We start from the raw sequence: 26,349 nt of genomic DNA, 5'->3' as shown, positions 1-26,349 counted from the left end.
GAGACATTTTTGGTGGTCACAACCAGGGGGAATCTAATGGGTAGAATCCACAGGTAGTGTGAAACATCCTACAGTGCACAAGATAGCTCCCCACAAAGAATTATGTGGGCCCCAACTATCAATAGTGCTGAAGTTGAGAAACTCGGCCCTAACTGAACACCAGTGAGGCAGAGAACGTTTTGCCAGATACGATGAGGTGCTAAGTTGAAACGGCAAGTCTCCATCCTGATGGAGGGAAGCCAGACAATAAACAAATACTTAAGAAACTACCAGATGACAAGAAATGCTGTGATAAAAAGAAAACAGGATGGAGGGTAGAGAGTGATGGGGTCAGGCTGCTAAGGATTGGATGACAAGAAAGTCTTCTTAGAGGAGGTGACATTTAAACTGGAACCTGAATAGCAAGAAGTGTCTGGCTACTCAAGGTCAGAGCAAGGAGCAGAGCTGGCAAAGGGAAAAGGTAGGGACACTCTTGATGTGACTGAGGAAAGAATAAGAGTAACCATGAGAGTCATGGCAGGGAGAGAGATAGGGAGCTGAGTGAAATTCCAATAAAGCCCCATAGAAAGGCTTTCTTTGGACGACACTACTGCTCGGTTTACTCCCTCAGAAAAATATTGCCTCAAAGTACTAGATGGTGACTAAAATATGCAATATGTTATGTTATAAATTTTAAGTTTGTTTTAAAGTGTTGTGTTTTTTTTTTAGGGAACAGTAAAAGGAAATCTTTTTCCTAACAGTGAATTGTTTAATAAAGTCAATTATTGGATTGGTTACTTCTGGTTTAAGATAAATCATATTGTGTCTTCCTGTTCTCTATAGCATCAGGACTATTCAAATGTGGTAACATAAGAAGGATGTTAAAAGGAGGGGACACTTAGAACACAGTTCCGTTTTGCTCCTTTGGAGCTTTTCAGCTGCCCTGAGTCGGCTATAATATTGCAATGCATAGTTTGAGAATCAATAAAGCCAGGATGGAGGGCAGGGAGGGGAGCAAGCAGGGTGGTCTGCTAAACCCATACAGCTTTGCCTGCAACTACTCTGCATTCATAACATCAAAGGCTAAGGGAAGGCACCTAAAAAGGAACCAGTGATCAAATTCGTCCATTATTCTTTACATGAAGGCAGTGAAGTAAATTTTGATAGAATGTCCAATAGAACTCATTGGTTTATAAAAAGGTGGGGGGGGGGCAGGCAGGAGGAGGTTTCTATTGTTTAAAATGGGATAAACTATATCCAAGGTCCTCCAGGCAGAAATATGTGTGTGGTATAATCAACAGGAAGTGAGCCCTCAGAGGTCTGGACATATTATTTGGAGCATCCTTAAACAGCTTTGAAATCAAAAAAGGTTTTCTGGATACTCTATTACATTTAAGCTTTAAAAATTAGCTGGGCAATGTTTAGGACTATGAGCAGACCCCGAGGTCTCTGCAAGCTAAGCTCTTGGTTAATGAAGCTGGCAAAGCAGGCCTGCCAGCCATTTACCAGAGTCGGCACTGGTTCATGACTCAAATAACCCAGTTGGGGAAAATTGCTAGTTGCCTCCTCCTCTCCTTAGTCTTAAGACCCCTAGTAATATTTGGGGCAATAAAATGTACCTAGCTAAAAGACCGTATTTATACTATTTCCCTGCACCACAAAAATTATGTGTGGTCATGTGACTAATTCCTAGCCAATGAAATTAAGTGGAAGTGTTCTGTGTGAACTCTGGGAAAGCATCTTAAAAGACAGCTGTCCATTTTTTCCCCCTATTCTCCATTCTGCTGCCCGGAATACAGATATGGTGGCTGGAGCTCTACCAGCCATTTTGTACTATGAGGATGGGGGTCATAGCCTAAGAAGGGCAGTGGTGACTAGAAAGTGCCTGGATCCCCAAAGACTTCATGGAGTTGGCATACTAGCCCAAAGCATTCTGTCTCTGGACTTCTGTGATGTGTAAGATAAATCAACTATTTTTTTTTATTATTAAGTCAGGATCTTCAAAGGTTTTGTTTCATGCAGTCAGAACTAATCCTAGATGATACATCAACATTTGCATAATCCATCCACATTGTGAGATTGAATTACTAAGATTGAGTACTCTCATAGAAGTCTTATTTTATCTAACTTTCTTAGTTATTATTTTGAAACAATAAACAATTTATAATAAGGCTTAGCTGACCAATTTTTATTTCATGTGGTACCCCCATTAATCGAAGGGGTATTTTAATGCACCTTGGCAGATCTTATCCAGTGAAGAGAATGGAATTCAGGTGTCCTATGGCCTTTTTCATTTAAAACTGGTTTAAGACAACTGCAGTCACTGGTATACAGGAAGAGAGACCCTAATCCTCAGGCTCCTGTAGCAGAGTAGTCAATAAATCTCAGCTAATAATATGTCACCAAAAGATCTGGGAAATCCCTCTTTCTCCTGAGCCTCCTGATGTCTGATGCGATAATGTGTGCTGAGTGGCTCTACGATAGCCATCCCTACGGTTAAAACAAGAGAAATCATTAATTGCTGCTTGTGGAAATCATATTGCTGCTCACCAAATGCTTCTCACTGTCTGCTTCCAGCCTATAAAATAGAATTATACTTCCTGGATCTCTGTCGTTGAGGAGGGCTATCCTCTGGCCAATGAATTGTATCACTTCCGAGTTTAGCATGTAATTGCTCATGTGCAACCCTTCAGAGTTGTTTTCCACTTGCTGTAGTGTCAGATAGCAGCTGCTAGGAAGGAGGGTGATGCCACCACCAGAGTCCCCACGTGTCTCTTATTGGACATGCAGTGTGAACAAGAAATATACCTTTTTGGGGGTCTCAATCCACTGAGATTTGGAGATTCTCTATTACTGCAGCATAATCTACATTATCCTGATTAGTACACCACACTATCCAGAAAAACCCTTCTGAGGATTAGGGCAATCACAGAGAAACTGAATGATATTATCAATGGTTCCAGCAACCAGAGAAGAGATGTGGGGGAAAGTTCCCTCTGACCCTTTTAACACCAACACCTTCTGTTCATAAAATTTTTTTGGCGAGTAGTTTCCTATTATCTAGCTACAAAAATCTGTGAGTAAACAAAGCAACCCTCCCATTGCTCAGGGACTTCAGACCTTCTCAGGCTCACTGCTGACTCTGGCATTTAGATTCCATACACAATTAGCTCCACCGTGTGGTGTTTAGGATAAAGGACATTTATTATAGGACCATAAAAGCAAGGTCACATATCCAATACCCTATACGCCTTGAGAGGGGGAGTGTACCTGTTAAATCGCATTTAGCTTGCTAGGGCATCAAATCAAAAGCAATGGAAACATGTTCCTGTCACGTGAGTCAGGAAATTCAATAGTAGTGAGGTTCACTCATTTATTCTCTCAGCTAATATTTACAGAGCTCTACTATGTACCAATATTGTTCCAGGTTCAAGACACAAAAAGTCCCTGCCTCCGTTAGAAAGACAGACAATGGAGCAAATCAATATGGTAGGTTATTCTATAATGTCAGATGTGGGAAGTGCTATAAATTGAAATAAATCTTGGTTTTGGGCATAGGGAATATGGGGGAGGGATATTTTAAATAATGTTGACAGAAATAAAGGCGAGGAGTCCACATTTAGCATTCCCAGACTTCCTTTAGATAAATGATCCAAAATCTCAAATATTTATATAAATATGAACATTCTCTTGCAGACATAAAATGTCAAAATATTTCAAAATGCCCAAATCTTGGTTTCTAAACATCATTCCTGTCTTGATTTGTACAGGCTGCTAAAACAAAACACCATAGACGGAGTGGCTTAACCAATAAACATTTATTTCTCACAGTTCTGAAGGCTGGGACGTCCAAGATCAAAGTGCCAGCAGATTTGGTGTCTGTTGAGAGCCCACTTCCTGGTTAGCCATCTTCTCACTGTGTCCTCACATGGTAGAACCTAAGGAAGCTCTCGGGGTTCTTTTTTTATAAGGGCACTAATTCCATTCATGAGGGCTCCACTCTCTTGATTTAATCCCACCCAAAGTCCCCACCTCCCATCACATTGGGTGGTAGGATTTCAACATAAGAATTTCGGGGGTGGGACGGACACAGGCATTCAGTGTATAGCAATTGCTCTGAGGAAATCATGACTCCTTGGAGAAGCCACCGATTTTTCAGGTGAGGCAGGAAATGGACAAAAGATCCTGGGACATACTGTTATGCAGAAAGTGCAGAAGCACTAAGACTAACAACAGGGTCACGTTAGTCTTGAACCTGTCACAGCAGATTGTAGGGGCTCCCACTGGCTAAACTGGGGGCTAGTTAAGCATCAGGAAGAATGACTATAATTGATACACTGGATAATTAAAAGCCATGTGCTCGGTGTGATATTTAACAAAAAAATAAAGGGAAGGGGGCCCTGTTTTATAGGATGATGTCAGTAGAAGATATAGAATTAGAGAATCATCATTTCGCCAACTATTATGTAACACTGATTCATGCAAGGACCATGTTGTGTATTAATTTTCCTGCTGCTGATGTAACAAATTACTGCAAACTTAGTTGCTTAAAAAAACAGTATGCCTGAAACTTATTTTCAAATGCTTTAGATAAAAACTGTGTGTGTGATATTGTGATTTATACTATGCGTGTGGTCTTTATCCCAGTTTCTGGCATAGAGCTCCTAAACACCTTGGCATTTCCTAAGTGATAAGAGAAATAAAGGTGTCCTGATATTCATAACAAACCTTTTCAACCATACCTGAGTTTATATTGATGAGGTGACTTTTGGAAAGCACCTGAGGACGTGGGGCTAGTTGCCAGAACTAACCATGATTAGAGGGTTGGAATTTTCAGTCCCATTTCCCTGTCTTTGGGGAGGAGAAAGGGGCTGGTGGTTGAATCAACAGCCAACAGCCAATGATTAAATCAATTGCCTTTGTAATGACGCCTCCATAAAAACCCAAAAGGATGAAGTTCAGAGAGCTTCCAGGTTGGTGAACCCTTGCAGCTGTGGAGAGTGGCATGGACGCTCCACACCCCCTTTCCACAATCCTAGCCCTATGCATCCGTTCCACCTAGCTGTTCCTGAGTTGAATCCTTTTATAATAAATGGGTGATCTAGTAAGTAAAATGTCTCTCTGAGTTCTATGAGCTACTTTAGCAAATTAATGAAACCCACGGAGGGGGTCATTGCAACCTCCAATCCATAGCCTGTTGTCAGAGCCCAGGTGACCACCTGGACTTGTGATTGGCATCTGAAGGTAGAGGGCTGGGCAGTCTTGTAGGACGGAACCCTTAACCAGTGGAATCTGATGCTATCCCCAGGTAGTGTCAGAATTGAGTTGAATTGCAGGACACCCTGATGGTGTCCCAGAATTGCTTCATGGTTATGGGGAAAGCTCTCCCTCACACACACAATGGAACCTAGTACCAGATGTGTGTGTGTAGAAAAAGGGAGAGATAAAACAATATGGCAAAGGGTCAACCTTTGTTGACTTTAAGGGGAGAGTACATAGTTGTATACTTGGTAATTTAAATCTGTCGACTTGACTAGGTCACAGAACTCAGATATTTGGTCAAACATTATTCTAGATGTTTCTGTGAAGGTATTTTTTAGAGGACAATAACATTCAAGTCAGTGGACTTTGAATAAAGCAGATTACCCTGGATCATTACCCCAATCAGTTGAGCATCTCAATAGAAAAAGACTGATCCCCCAGAAGGAATTCTGCTAGCAGACTTGTTTCAAACTATAGCATCAACTCTTCCCTGAGTCTCCAGCCTGCTGACTTATTCTGCAGATTTTGTATATACCAGCCTCCACAACCTTGTGAACCAATTCCTTAAGTAAAAATCAGTTGCCCAGTATGCATGGGTCCACTTTTGAATCTATTCTGCCCATTGGTCCTTAACATTTCTTATAAAACAGGTATCCCGGCAACAAATTCTCTCATCTTTTCCCCATCTGAAAAAATCTTCTCACCTTTTCTGGATATTTTTGAATTCTACATCAACAGGTTTCGTTTTTCTTTTTTTCTTTTTCTCTCAGCACTTTAAAAGATGTCATGCCAAGGTTTCTAATTCACATTCTTTGAGGGGAAAAAAAATGCAGTCATTCTCTGCAATGGAATTTTTTTCTCCAGCTGATTTTACCTTTTTCTTTGGTTTTCAACAATTTGATCATGATGTACCTCAGTGAGGTTTTATGTGTTATCCTGCTTGTTGAATTTCTTGACTATGTGGGTTTACAGTTTTCATCAATGAAGAAAATTTTGGCATTAGTTCTTACATTGTTTTTATCTCCCCTACCTCAACTTCTAGGACACCAAATACTGATATGTTAAGAGACTTGATATTAGCCCACACGTGGTTGAGGGGCTATTTTTTTTCTTTGTGCTTTACAAAGCTTCAAGATCTTTGTTCTGCAGTGACCAATCTACTATAATCCCATCCATTCCTCCTTCTCATCTATCCAGTGACTAGAGGTAATCAAATAGCATTAAATTGTAAAAATAAACCCTATATATGATTTGAATTATTGGTATAAATATATTAACCACAAATAAAATATTTAAGGACTATTAATTTAGAAATGTGTAGTTTTAATACCTTCTTTATTTTCTATAAAAGTAGTTTGTGTATATACACATATATATGTAACATTAGAAATGATACTGAATATGACACCAACGACGAGCTATTGTAGTTTCTTTATTTTGACCTCTTTTATAGAAGGTGATAACAATCTGTGGAAAATGCTTTACTGTATCATGCCAATATACTACAAGGAGTATTGCAAAATAATACAAAAGTAATCCACAGACTTGACTAAGTGAAGATCAACTGATCCAAAACTTTTCTTCCTTAGTTTTCACAGCAATTGCTGAAAGTCCAATAAACTTATTTTTTCCAAGAAAGTTTATTCTAATAACTTTGAGTGATCAATCCGTGAAATGGTCCAATCAGGCTTCACTCCTTGTGTAAACTCCCTCTGAAATCTCGAAAAAAATTACAAATAATGTGAATCTTACATTAGTCCAAATACTTCTTAGATAACTATATACTCTGCAAGTGTGCATTAGAGGCAGCTTTTAGCAATAAACTAATGGTCGATGGTAAATAAAAATAAAAATTAACAAAAATTTAATCTACCAATTCAATCACAAAAAATATTCCACAAAATTAGAAGCACACTGTCAAGTAAAATGAGTATTTTAATGGACTGATCTACACTCCAACATCTGCCAGTCCTTGAGAGAAACTAGGGTATTTTTATGTTGTTAAATACCAGCTATAACATATGCCTAATATGAGGAGAAATAAATTGGACTATGGTGATTAAAACAGCACTTTAGTGGTATTTGGTTTACATACATTAGATCAATCTTGAAAATAACAGTGTTTATAAGCTGCCCATGGTATTCGTAGGGAATATGAGAAGAACCAAAGGTTAGTATTGATTATAGTGTTCTTTAATTATAAATGATGTCTCAAAAGAGACAATTTAGTAGATTTAAATTAAAAAAGTATTTAAATATACAATGAGGTCTCCATTGAACTTGCTGGACTTGTTCACTGCTCCAGATGTTATTAGCACAAAAATACACTACAGTGTCTCTTTTAAATAATTTGCTAACCTTCTACTAGACAGTACCTCCTTAAGGGCAGGAACCCTTCAGTTTTGTATCTGAACCCCTACCAGAGTACTGGGTAAATGGGCGATGGTCAATACATGTTTAGTGAGTGGATGGATAGTCCATGTGCCAATTATGGCAGATTTTATTTTCCAGCAATGGCCATAACTGTATCTCCCACCCAGTGTGCTCTCCTGCAATGGGAACTTGCTGTTGCTCCATCAAAAGGTGGAGTTTCTCCAGGCCCTTTTAATGGTGCAGGTCCTGTGTCTGCTTTGACCAGTGGACTATGGTGGACATGATGTTGTTCCAATCCTCGGCATAGTCCTCTACCGGTCTAGCATCTTCTGTCTTCTGCTTCTTGAAAGCCAACCAGCATGGAACGAGCCTGAGACAACCACAAGCCCAAGCCATAAAGAGAGGCCTTGGAGAATGAGACATTATGTGGAGAAGCCAAGAGCACGCAGGTGCCGCACGTGTGAGCGAAGCAGCCATTGTGGAAATGAATCCTCCAGCCCTGCCACCCCCGATGGTGCCAGGTGAAGCAGAGAAAAACTCACAGTTGAGCCTTTACAAAATTCCTGAGTAGTACAATAGCGAGCAAAATAAATGAGCTGTTTGAAACTACTGAGTTTTGGAGGGTTTGTAATGCAGTAATAGACAGCTGAAACACCATTTAATTACATTCAGAAATATTACCTCCTTCTAATTTCTGAATGTTCCTGCTGCATGGCCAGTATGTCACTATGACTTTGTCTCTTCATAAAGAACTTGAAAAATTTTAATCCTTTTCCCCTAAAGCTCCCTTTAGTTTTCATACCTTCTTCACACTACCTTCCATTTTCTAGTGAAAAGGGAACAATGAAGTGTGATTTAGACTTACTCATAGCTTGCACTAAGAAGTTGTTTCGTTTCCACGTTCTGATCCCCCAACTTAACCTGGAATACACCGGCTCCACTTAAAGTTTCACTGGGGATGTTGGCACTGGTTAGATACCAAAAGCACATCAGGATGTTAACAAACTTCCTTCCTTAGGGAAAAAACACACACACATACACACAAATACAAATCACAATAATCTATCATCCATATATCCAAAATGGAATCAGAAAGTGGCTGTAGTTACAGTTGTTGTAGATCAAACTCTGTGCTTATTCTAGCCTAACAAGATACCTATATTGATACCTTTTTATTTTTAGAAAATTCTTAGGGGTTCTGACATATTGGCCCTCTTTCCATTGCAGTAATAACAGCTACTATTTACTGAGCATGTACTATTTACTAAGTATACTACATAGATTATTTTCAATTTGTGGCATTTTCTAAAATTATAACGTATCTGTTGTCAAACCAAAAATGAAGGAGAAAAAACATTCCTTGCTGCTAAGTAATTAACTTAACCCAAACTGCCAGAAAAAAGAAAGACTCCTATTCTTCCCTAATGCACTTTGCTATGCCTGGTGATTACGACAATGTCCTATATAAAAATCAGGTAGTGACCATGGTGCTAAGATGCAATTTGAAATATTAGGGGAGGAAAAAATATTTTTTAAAAATATGTAAAAGTACCTTTTTAAATGTTTCAAATTAACGTGCATGAACAAAATTTTTAACTATTAAGAGTCCAAATCAGAATTACCTCGAGAAGTGTGTAAGCAAAGTCCAGATTTCCTGTGTGCCTGGCACGTAATACATATGCAAATATTTGTAGCAGGAATAAGTCAATACATTTTCAGGAATGCTATAGGGAAGATGTATGCATCAGATAGCAGATACCACTAAAGTTCCTTTCAACTTTTTAAACTGTCTCCAAATAAACCCAATTTGGGAGTTCTGTAGTTAATCTTACTTTGGAAACAGTCTTTGGCTGATATCATTTCTTTTTATTGTACTCCTTCTATTTAACATACAGCTGGACATTTAAAATGCTCAATTGTTTCCATCAAGTTAGGAAATCTGAAACACAAATATTTTTAATTTGATACATGGGAGCAGCTTGTCCTAAATAGATTGTTTTCATCAACTTACGTGACAATACCCTGTCCTGTGAATTAAAAAGTAGTAGAGAGAAAAGTTCCAGGTGGAAGGCGTAAGAAACTATGACCATATCTCAATTCTTGCAGAGCGAGGTCTTTAAAGAATGAACATATTATTTTCTCTGAAGTTCTATGACTATCCACTTGTACCTACAAACCCCCACTATTTCATGATTATCCAGTAGCCTAGCTTTTTTTGATAATGATGGACCATTTACCTTTCTCATCGTAGTAAATGGAGATGTCCCCTGTTGATGTGTACACAATTTCATCTATGTCAGCAGCAAGGGCATTTTTATGGTTGTCAGGTAGTGAAGTGATCTTTTCTTTCAATACATTTAGTACCTATGTTTGGAAAAATAAAAGCATAATTCAGCTATTGAGCTTTTGAAAGCTTTTCAAAAGCATGGTGAATTCTTCATGGAATGAATTTTTCTAAACCTATTTTTAAATTTACTACCATATTTACTCATCTTCAAAAGCAACACTGAAAGTAACTAGTTATTCAACTAGATAATTCCTAACAGAACACTCTCTATAAGAACAACTGAAGGACATCCTATTTACTTACTTTTATGCCTCAAGTAGCAAGTCATTCTATGTTTTTATATGACCCAAAGTACTCAAAAGGAATGATGGCACACATACTATTTTCAAGCATAAATAAAGACAGCGTACTATATATCATTCTGTTGCAAGAGTAGAATACATTTATTTTTAAAGGAAAACTAAAAGTATACTTTACCTCTTTAGCCACAAGTTCTTCCAAAAGATCAAATTTACACTGTGACAGCAACTTGGACACATGAGCAAAAGCCTTAAAAAAACAGTGGAGGGAGGGTGGTGATTATTATTTCCAAACACCATGCAAAATACCATGTATGATGCTCAAAGTTAAGGGCTAAGTGTAACAAAGACTATTTTATGATAAAGGCGATCAACAATGTCAAACACTAAGATATCAATGTTAGGCATGACTCCTAGTCAGCTGGCTTTTGTTTTCTCATATGGCCTTCCCACATATATAGTAGTGAGTGAGTGGATTACTAATAACATCCACTCTCAGGACCTGGGAAAAGCTAGTGTGTGGTGTACACACTAGGTTCTCAGTAAAAATCCTCCTCTGTATTTCCTTTTAAAATAATGATGAAGTAATCAACCTGAGTGTTATATGACAACCTCCCTTCCACCCCCCCATCATACAGGTGACAGCTGGGAAGCAACAGTCTAGACTATACTGGGAGTCTGGGGATCTGGGTTAGTCTGAACCTTATTAAGACAGATAAGGCAGGCTTGGGAAAGTGTCAGAAAAGATCATGAGTTCACAGTCTACTACAGTGGGTTCTAATTTTGAAGTATGAGGTCCCATTTTAAAGTGTGTGTGTGGGGGGGGGAACCAACTGCAATCCTCCACATTCCCAGCAGTGAGAAATGAAACTGTGCATGAGATTTGACCATATTTTCAAGGAGCTTTCAGTCTACTCAAGGAGAGAGGCAAGTAAACTGTCAAGAATTATGACAGGGATAAGAACAGGATGATTTGGGAGAATACAGAAGAGCCACTTAAGTCATTCTAGAATGATCAGAGAGGGCTTCCTAAAGGAAGTAACATCTAAGATGAAATCTGAAGGACTGGCAGGAGAAAAGAAGCACAAGCATGTGAGAGAGATAATACTGAATAATTACTATGGGATGAATTGTGTTCTCCCAAATTCGTATGTTGAAGCCTTAACTCCTAATACCTCAGAAGGTGACTGACTTTATTTGGAGACAGGGCCTTTAAAGAGGTGATTAAGTAAATGAGGGTAGGCCCTAATCCAATCTGATTGTTGTCCTTATAAGGGGAAATTGGGACACACAAAGACACACCAGGGGCACGGGCACACATGCAGAGGGAAAAAACCATGTGAGGACACAGCAAGAAGGCAGCTAGCTGTCTGTGGGCAAAGGAGAGAGGCCTCTGTAGAAACCAAACCTGCCAACACCTTGATCTTGGACTTCCAGCCTCCAGAACTGTGAGAAAATAAAACTTCTGTAGTTTAAGCAACTGAGACTGCGGTATTTTGTTACAGCAGCTCTAGCAAACTAGTACAATAATGGAAATGAATTTTGAGAAAATGCACACGTCCAAATGGATTAAAGGACCCTCTGCAAACACTTTAGAGGGCCTCAGGGTTCAGAGACACCATATGAGAATGTTTTAGTAAGACTCCGTGTATGGAATGTGGGTGATATTTTGGTAAAATGAAACAAAGACCATAACCATCATATTGAAACCCAACCATCAGATTCTAGTTTATGTGGCCAAGGAAGATCACACCTAAGAAAATTATCCTCTAAGGTGATAATGAACCATTTGGAGGCTGCCCTGATGAGGCTTTGATGCTATAGGAGTATCTAACGTAAAGAGGCTTCTGGGAAATGGCCCTCTTTTTCATAGCAAAAGCTAAAATGTGCAAGCAAGATATAGGAAAACTAACAGTATGTGATTAATGTGGTTTGAGGGCAATAACAGGGAAGATATATCTTATGCACGTATCAGTGGTGTGATACTGTGATGTAATAAGAAATACATTATTTGGCCTTCATTCTGGTTCCTGGCACAGAGCTCCTAAAACAAGCCCCTTTCAACCATACCTGAGTTTAGATTAACGAGGTGACTCTTGGAAGATGGGGGCTGGTTGTCAGAGGAAGCAACCATGTGTTTAGAGGGTTGGAGCTTTCAGCCCCACCTCCAGACTTTCACAGAGGAGAGCCGGGCTGGAGATGGAGTTAATCACCTATGGCCAACGATGTAATCAATCATGGCTACATAGTGGAATCTCCGTTGGAAACCCTAAATGAAGGGATTAGGAGAGGTTCCAGGTTGTGTCAGGTGGAAGTGAGGGCTGAGTGGTACGCCCCTACAGAGATAATGGCAACTCCACACCCCTTCCCACATGCCTTGCCACGTATATCTCTTCCTTTATAATAAACTAGAAGTAGCAAGTAAAGTGCTTTCCTGAGTTCCATGAGGCATTCTAGCAAATTACTGAACAAGGACGGGGGATGTGGGAACCCCTGATTTATGGCTGGTTGGTAAAACGTATGGGAGGCCAGGACTAGGGATTGGTGTCTGAAGTGGAGCCAGTCTTGTGGGGCTGAGCCCTTAACCTGTGGGGTCTTCATTAAATCTGGGGAGTTAGTGTTAGAACTGTTATAAGTACCCCAAAAAGGCTTTGAAGACATAGAAGTGCTTAACCTAAAGAGTCTCTGAGGAAATAGCTGCCTTTCTTATAGAAAAGGCCAAAGTGTGCCAGCAAGATACAGGAAAACAAACAGTATATGATTAATGGGGTTTGATGGCAGTGATGGGGAAGATATGTCATATACACATCAGTGGACGGCAGGGTCTGCGGAGTTAATAAAGTCATCTATAGCATTGGATCACCTATTCCCTTGGTTCAGGTGATGAATAAAAGCTTGCGTAGATTGTACTGAACCATGTCAATTTTGGTGACTTTGGAGAACCAAGACTGTAGAACGGGTCACAGGGCGGTGCACCTCAGCACTCACTAGCTGTGCATCCTTGAGCCAACCGTTCTACCTTTCTGGGACTTGGTTATCATCTGCAGAGGAGGATTAGATCAGAATGATAAGCCCTGAGGTGCCCTTTCATTTTCATGTTCTATGATTAACAACAACAAAAAATCGTAATGAACATGATCTAATTGGTAACTTGATGTTCACAACCCAAGATAACATCTTCCTGCTGGGAGATTAGTCTAAGGAGAAAGAGCAAGGGGAGCCCATGAGAGTAGATACTTGTACACTAGCCAATGTTTTTGCACCAGATTATTTCCAAGCCCTCGAATTCTATCCATGCAAAGGAAGGTAGTTTGCATTATGAGATCTAGTATGGAGAAGGTTTTTCAGCTATGTCCTTTTAAATCTTAGGTGTTGAAGAACTGATTTGCTTGATCTGAAAGATATGTTAAGTAACCACTGATGTGAGGGAATCATAAACATTTGCCATGGGTACCAACATCCTTTTTGGATATCAGAATAGCTAGACGCACAAGAATTGACTTAGGTGAGGCAAAACAGCATACCAATTAGTTAATGAAGGGGTGGAGATGCTACTTAACAGCAAAAAGGGGGCTAACATAGCTAACAGCTGGAGGACCTCTAAATCACAGTGACTAAAAAGTGTCTCATGCTCCTCTGTGTTCAAAGGAAACAGGGACTAAAGCCTGATCCTGTCTACAGGAGGGAGATGATTTCCATTCCTTATTAACACATAAATGAACTGGTCCAGTCATATGTGTTATGAAGTAGACAAGCTCACGTCATCAGTGGGTATTGTGGAAAACAGTAGGATCACGCCAATTTACCTCTACGTGGACACATATTTTGAACTGACATGAGCAGAGGTGATGATGCTATTAATCAAGTTGCTCTCTGCTTTTTAATTTTTTAATAAACACATAAAGCAGTGAAACGTTGACTCTCAGGAAAGCAGGAAGCAGGAGTTAATGATGACACTGATTATAACATTTAATTGATAACACAGGTCACCTAAATAAATATAAATAGCTTTGTTTACAGAAATAATCTGAAATACATTAGGAGTAAACATATCAATATCAGTATATAATCAAATGTAAAATGACTACACTTGATGGCATAATTTTAAGATACATGGAGGTATGAACTGGGAAATAAACTATGACTTCTATTGTTTATCAATAGTTCTGAAACGGTTGGGAATGACGAACTGTCTAAGAGATTCAAAAGAAAGTTATAGACAGACTTTTATCCTAGAAAAATGCATGTATGCACAAAATCTGCAAATAACCTCAGGACCCAAAGTGACAGACATGTGGCAAGGAGCGAATGATGGCTTTATTAGCTCACAGACCCTGTTCTCCATTGATGTCTATATATGACATGGTATCTTCCCTATTACTGTCATCAAACCACATTAACATTATCAGCCACTAAGAAAGAGGGGCACGACTGTCAGGATCAGGGGTATGAATTACCAAAAGCTGTTTCTCAGTGTGCAGAGTGGTGTGCATTTATCAGTGACCAGGTTGTCTCAGCAAATTCTTTGAAAAGGGAAAAAAAGCTCATCTCGACACAATTCTTTAGAAGTATGATGGGGAAGGTTGAGGGTAGGGGGAGGATCAGAAAAGGGAAACAGAGCTCTCTGGTGGGAAGTTTTGTCTTTCTACCCCCAAATGATATTATAGCACTTTAAAACTGTTCTCACTCTTCAAAACAATCTTATCCACTCATTCATTTATTCAACAAACATTTATGGAGCGCCTACTATATGCGAGGCATTGTCTTTTTCATTCTGCAGATAAGCATGTTTAGAAAAGATAAAGCCATATAACTTTTAAGTGGCAGAAATGGGCTTTGAATCCATTTCTGATTCAAATCCTGTTGAGTGGAAAAGGTAATTGGGGGACTTCACCCTGGTGTTTCAATCGAATACTCCTTCTCGGGGACCATGTAAACAGAAGCAGAAGCTTATTTTAAGTTAAGAAGTGGCCCGAGGGTTCTGTGCCAGGGTCACTACCCACGTTTGATAATTTGAGACTCAGTGAGGACACCTCACCGGTAAATACTTTTACGTGTAATAGTTGAAAGCATGAGAGGCGTACAGGTCAACTCCAGCGAAAGAAACAAACCTGCTTCGCTCCCTCTGAGAATTCTGCGATGCTGAACTCCTGGTCGAAATAGGCCCAGATCAGGAAGGCGTAAATTCGAGTCCGAATCCAGTTGATGGGGTTGGACAACCCGAGAATGATCATCTTGGTTTTCTGGCGCTGCTGGGGCTGCTCCTCAGTGCTGTAGCTGCGCCGCGGGCTGGCAGGGAAAGCCGGGAGGGCTGCGGGGAGTCCCGGCGGGCCGAGCAGGGGAAGCCGGAGGCCCTGAGCGGGCAGCGCGGAGGCTGCCGGAGCCCAAGTGAAACGAGGAAATGGGGTCGTTCCCGAGCCATTGTGGCAGCGACAGAAATAGCAAACTCCAGCCAACGGCGGCCTCACCTTGGCTGCATCGGGAATCCGGGGTCGGGCGGCCCCGCCGGGCAACCTCCAAGAGAGCAGGAAACGCGGTAAAGGACTAGCAGCCAGCGCCATTTTCGTGACCTTTCACCGCTGTGCTTGCTTGTACTGTATCGAAAGAAAGTCGGTGGGAAACTACCTCAGCGGGGTTCAGAGAAAGACACTGCAGAGTAAAGCTGGCCTGTTGCTGCCACCTCTGGTGAGTACGCCCCACCCCGGCTTTCCACACACGATCCATACAGAGACCTCCAGCCCAGCGCTCGGAACCGGCCCTTCCCCGAGTCCGTAGGCCTTGCGGACCTTTTCTCTCCGGGTCTTGTTTCCGGACGGATCGCAAAGTTGAAGAACGTGTTTAGGGCAAAGGCTTCTGGGACTTGGGATAGGACGAGCTTCAGCGACGATGGCCCTGCAGCGCTTCTCGGTACCTCGGCTCGAGGGCATTTCTCAGGAGCACTTCACGCAGCACCTCTACCCACAGGTGAGGCCCTCGCACGGGTCGGCTCGCAGGAAGCCGGGAGACACCGGTCCCTACCACTCGAGTGGCTCCGAATTGGTTTCTCGCGACCCCAGGGTGTGGGGAGGAGGTGGCAGGCGGCTGAAAATGCCTGGTTAGGTCTGCGGCCAAGGAGAGGGCACATGGGGGATGTCAGCTGGTTCATCTGTTACATCGTCCGGAGAGAACAGCTCCGCGTTCCTGGGGAGCAGGATAACCGCAGAGAGCTGAGTGCGAGAAACGTTTTCACTAATAAGCCCTGCTCGCTGCGAAAAGCGGCCTTGCAGTAAGTAGCCCTACTACGTAGTCTTTTGCCGTTATCAGGGCAATGGAAATTTCTCCACCACCACCTCCGCCCCGTCTCTATTTTCCTTCAGGTTTCCTAAAGTTTAGAGGTTTTGCGGACCCCTGTTGGCGCGAACGGCCCCTGTCAGTCCACTCGAGTTACTGTATTTAAAGGAGCAGTTTTTCACTGTACTGAGCCAATAGGAGAAGCAATGGGAATCCCCCAGGAAACTTCCACCGATCTTGGTCTTGGATTCTAACTAACCTGGGTTCTAGTTCAAACGTTGTAATCTTTTATATGTGAATCCGAACCTTAGTTCTTTAAAAGAAAATTGAGAAAAATGTTAAGGGGAAAGAAGTATTTTTACTTGCTGTGCTTTGCAAGGGAGTCGGAGGTTCCAAAAACTGAGAATAAAGAGCCCAGCAGATATTTAAAAAAAAAAAGAAAAAAAAAAAAATCCACCAGCTTACGGATACTCTCTTGATGGTAGAAAACACCCTCAGCAGTTTTACTTGATATTTACATCTATAAGGGTGGTCAAGGAGCTACAGTTCTAGTGTAAGGGATGAATTTTTTTTTCTTTCTTTTAGGAGTTAGCAACCTACAGAGAAGATTCAAGCCCTCATTTATTTGGGGGACTAGTGCTGAACAGGTTGTTGTTGCTCACCCCACCCCACCTCAGAGTGTGCTAGTATAAGATACCTGCAAGGCAGTATTGTGAATATTGAATGATGTATGTGGAAGTGCTAAGAAGCATAGCAAAACGTGTTTTGTAGTTTAATCTTTTCAGACTAGACATATGAGGTCAATTAAAGTTTGAGGTCAGACAACTAAGTTCGGGAACTCTATTGCAACACTGTTGCTAACATTTTTTGATATCAGAGGGGTATATTCATTATGAATTTGTACCAACTGGATGATTAGCTAAGTTTACTATTTGGAAGTGCTGAAAAGGCTGTGTGAAAAAGTTAGATGACCTGAACTTTTCACCAACAATTCATGACTCTTGTATCAGGACAATGCACCAGCTCACACAGCACTGTCTGTGAGGGAGTTTTTAGCCAGTAAACAAATAACTATATTGGAACAACCTCCCTACTCACCTGATCTGGCCCCCAATGACTTCTTTCTTTACTCAAAGATAAAGGAAATATTGAAAGGAAGACATTTTGACATTCAGGACATCAGGGGTAGTAATACAACGACAGCTCTGATGGCCAGTCCAGAAAAAGAGTTCCACAGTTGCTTTGAAGGGTGCACTAGGTGCTGGCGTAGGTGCATAGCTTCCCAAGGGGAGTACTCCGAAGGTGACCGTAGTGATATTCAGCAATGAGGTATGGAGCACTTTTTCTAGGATGAGTTCAGGAACTTAATTGTCCGACTTTCGTATGTCACAAAGAATCATTAAGTTTCATAAAGTGGAAAATCACAAACAACACTCTGGTCACAAAGTAATATAACTAGAAATTAATAAAATTGCAAAACAAGACCTTGTTACTTTTACTTGGAAACACTAAGGTAAAGCAATGAGGGACATACGCCTGTCATATTTTAAATGTTTTAATAATTAATGGTGTGGTACAGGTGCATGAATAGACAGTCTAGAGGAATAGAAAGTCTGTATGTGTTATATTCATATATCCACATATACAGAGGGTACGAAAAAAATATACACATTTTAAGAAAGATCAAAACTATTAAAATTGTAATACTCAATATATACTGATAACAAAAGACGAATACAAGTCACATTTGATTTCTGCAATTACAAGAGGTGCTCAAAGTGGTTACCATCAGCGTCCAGACACTTCTGATTACAGCAAACTACTGCTTGAGCAGTGTTGACCAAAGTGTCCACTTGTGTACATTTTTTTTGGCACCCCTGGTATATATCCATAGATAGATAGATAGATAGATAGATAGATCCATATATATATATATATATATATATATATATATATATATCCAGAAATAAATTTCCATTCATACGGAAATTTAGTAAGTGATGAACGTGTCATTTGTAAAAATCACTGGGTCAAAGATGAACTTTTAAATCAATGGTGCTGGGACAGCTGGATAGTCATTTAGAAAATGATAAAGTTAGATTTATATCTGATACCTTACACAAGAGTACTCTCCAAAGGGATCAGAGCTCTAAATGTAAAAAAATGAAACTACACAAGTACTAGAAGAACAGGGGTAAATTTCTCTCTAATGTAGGTGTATAGGAGGGCTTTCTAACTGACTGAGCTGTAAATCAGGTGTAATAAAAAGATTCAAGTTTGCATAAAATACAAACTGGGGGGAAATATTTGCAACATATATTTCATAAAAGGATAGTAAAAGCCCATGTATGTGAAGATCTGAAAAATTAAGTAGGGAAAGGCCAGAAGTCTGATAAAAAGTAAGCAGTTGACAAAAAAATAAAAATGCCCTCTAAACATTTGAAAAGATCTTCAACTTTGCTTTATAAGAAAAATTAAAGCTACACTTAGGTACCATTTCTTACCTATCATATTAGCAAAAATTAAGACTTTAATAATACACTCTTGGCGAGGCTGTGAGGAAACTGTCACTCATACTTTATGCCAAGTGGTACAGCCCTTATGAAGGGGAATCTGGAATATGTAACATGCATAGGAGAGTGATTGATTAAACTGTCCATGTACACTGTGGTGTACTAAGGATAAAAGGAATGGAGATAATCTGAACTGATAGCAGTGATTTCCAGGATATAGTTTTAAATTTTAAAAAGCAAGCTCTAAAAGAAAGTACACGATATGCTACTTTTTGTGTAAAAAAGGAGGGGGAGAAATAAGGAAGTACATGTTTTTGATCACTTTGCAAAAATGATACAGGAACCATAAGTCAGAAACTAATGAGACGGGTTATCTATAGGGGATGAGTACAAGGTGGAAGAATGTGGATGGAGTGGTCTTTTTGTATAATTTTTACTTGGTGATCACATTAATATTTTACATTCTAAAATGACAGTAATAAAATTAACAAGGATAAGGAATGATTTAAAAAAACAAAAGTCTAATATAGAATATGAAAAAAAAACAAGTGAATCTAAGTAATGGGGAGGATGAGAAGTAACCCAAGTCATTTTTTAACCCAATACTTTGATTGTATGTTCTCAGTAAAGACAAAAAGAACTGTAAACAAATACTGAATTCTAGTTAGTATACTTGTTTTTTAGTCTTATGACTTAGTAATTCTAAAAGTGCTTGTTGTGAATTCTGGGATTCTGCAATTTATTAAACATTGAGGGTGACAGGAACCAGGTTTCTCACTGTTAGAGAAGCGAGTTACAAACATAAAAATAAGATTAGAATGAATCTTGTCATGTAAGATCAGAAATGGAGGTATCATTATTGAAAGTGTTGTGGTTCATATATACATCCATTAAGTGTGCATACGTATATAGTACATGTGGAGAGAGAAATAAATAGATATAGATATATGCATATATGGTGTGTGTGTGTATTTTGGGGGAGGACAGTTTCCTAGCTCTGCCCACTGAGAAGGCCTAGAAGTAAAGACACCCCCGTAGCAATGAGCACATCTAGTACACAGATCGTGATTTCTAAATAGCGTTCCCCACTAAAAGAAACCAGAGCTGTTTGAAGAAATGACTGTAGGGCTGAGAGAGAGCAAGGATAAAGGATGCTGGATTGTGTTCTTTTGCCATAAAGTAAGGAAGTGCTCAGGTAAAAAGTCCCAAGAGCCAGCTTGAAGGGGCTCCTAGTCGTCAAATCTGGGATAACTTGAGCATCAAAATTATATCAATAAATTATAACCCAGTGATTAAAATAAATAAATGGAGTAGTTAGAGCTCATTAGAATGCCAGCTAATGTAGAAGATGATGGAATTTTTAAAAAGCACGAGTTTTGCACTCATCGTAGGCATACTTGACTCAGGCAGGAATTACCAGTTGATCAAAATTAACATCACAAATAATAGGGCAGAATACCATGTGCCACCTGCCTTGTTGCACAGAGGACACAACATTGCTTCTGTGGTACATTCCTTCCAAAAATGCATAATCTGAGTCTAATTATGAAGAAACATACGAACCCAAACTGAAAGGCATTCTAAAAAATAATTGGCCTGTGCTCTTCAAAACTGTCAAGGTCATGGAAGAAAAAGGCTGAGGAACCATTCCAGATTAAGAGAGACATGACAACTAAATGCAATGTGGTATCTCAGGAATCGGGGGAAAAATAACTATAAAGGATATTATTAGGACAGTTCACAAAATTTGAATATGGACTGTGGATTAGATAATATTATATGACTTAACTATAATTTTGATAATCTGGATATGTAAGATAATGTCTTTGTTCTCAGGAAATATACTCAACTGTTTATAGAGATAAAGTAGCTTAATATTAGCAACTTACCCTGAAATAGTTCAGAAAAAATTAAATTATCTTTAATAATATGTTCCTCTCTATACACACATAGCATGAATGAGAGCAGATGGTAAAGGAAATGGGGCAAAATGTTAAACATTTGGTGAATCAGAGTAAAGGGTATATGGAAGTGCTTTGTGATGTTTTTGCAACATTTCCATAAGTTTGAAATGGTATCAAAATAAAAAGGTACAAATATTTGATGATAAAGTACAAATTATAATCATTTATATTTTTGTCATAAGTAACACTCATGAAAATGCTTTAAATAATATTCAGATTTTTTTCTTATCTCTTAGCTAGCTATTGGTGGTCTCACTGTATTGTTTGGTTTTGTATTCCTAATGTTAAAATTTTGTTCTAAGTACATTGCATGAGTCCTCTTCCTGTTATAGTATGAATTGTCAAAAGGGTTGAGTCTGAGCATCTTGGGCTCAAGAATCATTTCTTATTTACTTTTATACCTCTGTTGTCAAATACAACTCCTGATATATTGTTAGTTTTCCCTAATTATTATTTTTTTTGTACTCTTTCCCCACATATAGAGAAAACCTCTAGTCTTGGAAGGAATTGATTTGGGGGCTTGTACAAGCAAATGGACAGTGGATTACCTAAGTCAAGTTGGAGGGAAGAAAGAAGTGAAGATTCATGTTGCTGCAGTTGCCCAGATGGACTTCATTAGTAAGAACTTTGTATATAGGTATTTCCTCCTGAGGTTTACTCTGCGAATATACATAACTGGTTTTAAACCTTTACGATATTTTTGCATTATACAAAGACCATATGGCACTTCATCTTTTGGCTAGTTTGATATAATCATGGAATAGCTTACTAATTTTTAAAGAATGGCTTTTAAAAGACAAAAATTCTGAGGTTACATAATTATACAAAGACATTTCCAAAGACCATTTGTTAAATAGGGTGTATACCTGATACCATCTGGAATCATGGAAGGAAAAGAATTTTCATAATGAGGTAGATTACATCTGAAGTTGGGTGTGCTGAATTCATTCAGTGCTTCACTAATCAATTGATCCTGGCATATTAGTAATTGTTATCTAGAGGTATAAATTCTAAAGTTTTCCTTCATAACCTATTTTGATTTTCAATGCCCTTATTTTTGGAAAATTTTCTGAATCCAGATTGTTTTTAGATAAGTATAAGCCCATGTTTTATTTTTCTACCTTCTCCAGAAATATAAGACAAGTAGTTGCTATGTTTGGTACAATCTTTCATCAATTCTGATAACTTTAAAAAAAAAAAATCATAATTTTCTCTTTTGACAAAATAACCTTAAATACTTAATTTTCCTCGTGGTTGTCATTTTTGTTTTAGGATCTCTTAAAAGTAAATAAGAGGTAGTTTAAAGCTTCTGGATGTCTAAATTTGAAAGCTTTAAATGCTGTAATCTTATAGCTTTAATATACTATTTATTCCCTTGAGTTTATTCCCATGAATTTCATTAAAAATGTTAAAAACAAATGACCTTCAGATTCTGAACATGTGCAGTTCCCAGAAAATTCAATCTATTGAAAAACCATGTAGTTCACAATAGCCTGATTTTTAAAGGGAGTTAGCTCTCACTGTTCCTTCCAGAGTTTAGAGATGAGTGAAATAGAGCTTTTAATATCCAGGGCCATTCCTTTCTCATTAGTTTTCCAAACTCACATAACAGCTTGCCAAAGCATTTCTCAGTTTTTGATCCTTTGAATATTCGCCAATATAGTTCTGGTTTTTAATAGTCCATGAATTGAATTTAATTGTCATAAGTTTTTCCAAGTGTAAGAACTTTTCATTTTTTAATTAAGTCAAAGGGGAAGAAAGTGCTGGAATGATAAGTGTTTTTCAGCCTGCAGTTAATGATGTTTATTTTCCAGAGAGTCCAGTGCCATAACAAATGGTTATTGAAACTTCATCTTAAATTGCCTGATGTTTTGTCATGTGCTATAAACTTTTCGAAACTTGTTTTTGAAGCACATACATTATGTAATAGCTCTTATCCCAGCTTCCTCCAAACTTTCCACTAGAGCCACTAGAGTTGCAAGACTTTTTTCTTAGCGCAAGAAAAAAAATAGGCTTAGTCATTTTTGGCAGTTAATGGGGAATAGGAAAGAAGGGAGGCATCTAGGCCAAAGGCAGACTAGAAAGTAAGAAATCCTCCACACAATTATTATATCATTGTTATCATTTCAGTTTAATAATAGTTATACAGATGAGCACACGGAGGCTGAAAAATGCTAAATAACTTAAACCTAAGATCATACAGCTTGAAATGATGGAATCAGGACTTACACCAAATTTGCCTGACTCCACAGAACCCATGATCCTAACCCCTCTTTGGTACCACATCCCTTACTAGTCTGTATGCCAGTCCAGACAAATGGAACTTCAATAACAGATGCCCTTCTTTATGAAACAGGCATGGTGTAGATAAGATCTCAAGGCCAAGAAACTTCCCAATTCATACACTGCGTTTCTGCTTCTGCAGAATGTCTGACAGGTACCACTCCTGAGGGAGAAGGTTGCTGGGTGCACCCCTCTTCTGCTTCTCTGGATTCAGCCACTCTATCTGCCCTGTTCTTACAAAAGTCTTGAAACACTTCTGGGTTCCCCCTAGTGAAAAAGCTAAGCATGGGCAACTGCACCCATTACAGAGGTAGCTGTGAGCCAGAGGGCTTCCACGTGGTTCCCAAATTCTTCAAAGATGCTTTGGTGGGAATGAAGGCTATATAGTGAGATCAGAGATGGAAAACATTGAGTAGGAAGATGCCAAGTATACAGAGGGTGGCAAAAAAATGTATACACTTTTTAAGAAAGGAACAAAACTGTATTAAAATTGTAATACTCAATATGTACGGATAACAGAAGATGAATACAAGTCATGTGTATACATTTTTTTGGCACCCCCGGTATTTATTGATATAATTAGCCAGAAACTATAGTAGGAGATTGGTCTGAGTAGGCGGCAGACTCCTTTCTTTTCTCTTGCAGTGCTCATTCTACATAATTACCAGCAGTGTCCCCAAGTTCAGAGTGACATTCACACTCATAGGACCTAGTAGTCCATAATCTGGCATCAGATTCACTTGGCTTTGCAGGAAATAGCATTCTAGAAAGATGGTATCAGTGGGATTCCTTATACCAATCCAGGAGCCTTTTTTTTGTTTTGTTTTTCTTTTTGGCTCACCAAGTAACAATTATAAGGGAACAAGACTATAGAGGGGGCTACAGAAACACCCTAGCTTAGATACCAGTAACATGAAAGACCCATGAACTTATCTTCTAGGTTCCTCCAAGGGGCATACTCAGTTGCAGGAGTACATTGCACACAGAGAAGCCAAATCCCCTCTGCTTCCTAAAAAGTATTTATAATCTACTCAGCAGCCTTCTAGTCCAGACATAGTTCTCCCATCAGGGGTCATTTATATAATAAACAGTATTAACCTGATATCACAGCTGACATTCCACATTTATCTTAACCCAGTTTGTTTCTAGGCAAACATTTCTAGGAGAAGAAAAGCCCAAGGTCATCTTTATAGAAGGATGTGTATACCTCCCAGTGGAAAGATATTTGGTAGCAAGAGTGAAAAGATTACAACCCTTAGTTAGAGGTTTGGAGGCTGGAGTGCAGTGTGGGAGGAGAGGAGAGGCTTTTGGCCCAGATGCTCTTGAGGACTTCATTGTCTTGATGTTGCTGATAAGGGATCATCTTCACGTAGGGGGTGGTACTTTTTGATTCTGGACAGTTGAAGGGATAGGATGGGACCTGGAGGAAAGATAGTCCTCCTTTATTTCCAGGACCTGGAGGTAAAAGAAACAGACTGCTTCTACGATATTCAGCCCTGTTCACCAGCATGCTGGGAGCCTGGCATTTAGGCAGAAATATTGAAGAAGAATAAAACTCGGTCATTTCCCTAGAATTCTCCTCGAGATATTCCTCCGAAGCCTTAAAATGACAGAGGGTGGTGCAGGGGGCTGAGAACAGTGTTGGCGGCGTCTGTGTTCTGTGGTGCTGCCCTAAGGCAGGACGATCAGTGAGAAGGCCAGGGGAACTTGATCGTCACTGGACCCTTTGCCTACCTACTGTTTCTTCCAAAGGAGCAGAAGTAGTTGCCCCATTCATCACAAGACATTTTTGCCGTGATACTTGGAAATAGGTAGCAGTAAGAGCTTGAAAGTTTGTGTATTTCCAATGCTAACCAGACACCATAGAAACTTGGAATAGTTTTTTTTCTCACAGTAACTTAGAATAGGAGGATACTGACATGAGAAGGATCCCTCTGTACCATAGATTTAAAAATCTTTAATTTTTGAAATCAACAACTGAGGTCAAATAAGCACACAACTAATGAATTTTGAAAATTTAGAATTCCGCATAATATTTTATAATAAAAATTATGGCTATTATAAAACAAGATCCTATCCAACTCTTAACAAGCCCCTGTATATAGTAATTAGAGTAGTATTAGTTGATTTATTATTAATTCCAAGGATCTTTTGTGTTCATTTCAGAACTTTACCTTTTGACAAGTTGGTTCAGAGAGCAGCTGAGGAAAAGCATAAAGAATTCTTTATTTCAGAGGTAATTAATTTTAACATTTTCTTTGGAAAGCATTAATATTTGTAAATGGATTTTCTTATAAGAGAATTAGATATACAAGAGCTATAGCCTTCTCTGCTAGCCACTCTTAAGGTTTGATTGTGTATGCCATACATGTTAGTTTTGGTATTTATTAGATCCTAAACCTCGACCAAATTATCTTTCTGTGCCTCAGTATACTAATCTATAAAATAGAAATAATAGCAGTACCTATTTCATAGGGTTTTTGTGACAATTAACTAAATAAAATCTGTACTTAGCACAGTGCCTGACTAGAAACTACTCACTAAATGTTAGCTATTAATATTAACTTTCTTTGAAAATGCTTTGATCTGATATGCCAAGTTCAGATGCTAATGAAGAACTTTATTTTCTTATTGACTATTAGACTGTGTATTTTATTAATATTTATCAGTGTGATTTCTATTGTGTGTATTTGCTATAACGTTTGTTCAGAATAATTCTTTCTTACATTATAATCCACCTTTAGATAAGTCAGTTTAAATATCTTGAAATAAAGCATTGAGGCTTATGTAAATACATTTTTAAAAAATTCAGTGTTATCTCAAAAGCACATTTTAAAAATAAATTGCTATTTAAGCTTTGAATAAAGCTGTTGTCTGTTTTTGAGTCAGCTGGGCTTGTGGTTAGTTTGGTTGTAAAGGGTGTTGCATCTTAACAGTTTTCTCATCAGGTGAAGATTATACTAGATTACCACCAAGGTCCCTAAAAACTCTGGAGGTCTGTGGTTCCACAGCATGACTAGGATGTCTAATAAAACTGATTCCATTTGCTGTACCTGAAAAATGTTTTTTAACTTTACAGCCAAGCTTTAACATGTGTATTCGTTGCCCTTTGGTATTTT

At 39.0% G+C, this 26,349-nt stretch overlaps 2 protein-coding genes across 3 annotated transcripts in view; one reads left to right on the top strand and one right to left on the bottom strand.

The window, feature by feature from the left end:
- Nucleotides 1–6,653: 6,653 nt before the first annotated feature.
- Nucleotides 6,654–15,761, bottom strand: MAIP1 (matrix AAA peptidase interacting protein 1). 2 transcript variants are annotated; one of them, XR_012498622.1, is made up of 5 exons: nucleotides 15,312–15,761; nucleotides 10,379–10,450; nucleotides 9,852–9,978; nucleotides 8,480–8,581; nucleotides 6,654–6,960 (listed from the first exon to the last, which is right to left on the bottom strand). XR_012498622.1 is itself a non-coding variant. In XM_019746479.2 (5 exons), exons 1-5 carry the CDS (start codon nucleotides 15,759–15,761, stop codon nucleotides 6,882–6,884), a joined length of 876 nt encoding a protein of 291 aa, XP_019602038.2. In that variant the 3' UTR covers nucleotides 6,654–6,881. The 2 variants fall into 2 exon arrangements, 1 of the variants encoding a protein (XP_019602038.2); XM_019746479.2 differs by having other exon boundaries at nucleotides 8,480–8,627.
- Nucleotides 15,762–16,038: 277 nt separating this feature from the next.
- TYW5 (tRNA-yW synthesizing protein 5) overlaps nucleotides 16,039–26,349 on the top strand; it is a 22,413-nt gene continuing 12,102 nt past the window's right edge. Inside the window, exons 1-3 of the mRNA XM_019746478.2 lie at nucleotides 16,039–16,164; nucleotides 21,430–21,584; nucleotides 25,397–25,466. Of these exons, the coding sequence (XP_019602037.2) occupies nucleotides 16,087–16,164; nucleotides 21,430–21,584; nucleotides 25,397–25,466 (303 nt within the window). The 5' untranslated portion in view covers nucleotides 16,039–16,086. The remainder of the gene's footprint in view (nucleotides 16,165–21,429; nucleotides 21,585–25,396; nucleotides 25,467–26,349) is intronic.

The sequence above is a fragment of the Rhinolophus sinicus genome, linkage group LG01 (assembly GCF_036562045.2).
Source record: "Rhinolophus sinicus isolate RSC01 linkage group LG01, ASM3656204v1, whole genome shotgun sequence".
NCBI lineage: Eukaryota > Metazoa > Chordata > Mammalia > Chiroptera > Rhinolophidae > Rhinolophus > Rhinolophus sinicus.
The sequence above is the reverse complement of the archived record's forward strand: the minus strand, read 5'-3'. Positions and strand labels throughout refer to the sequence as shown.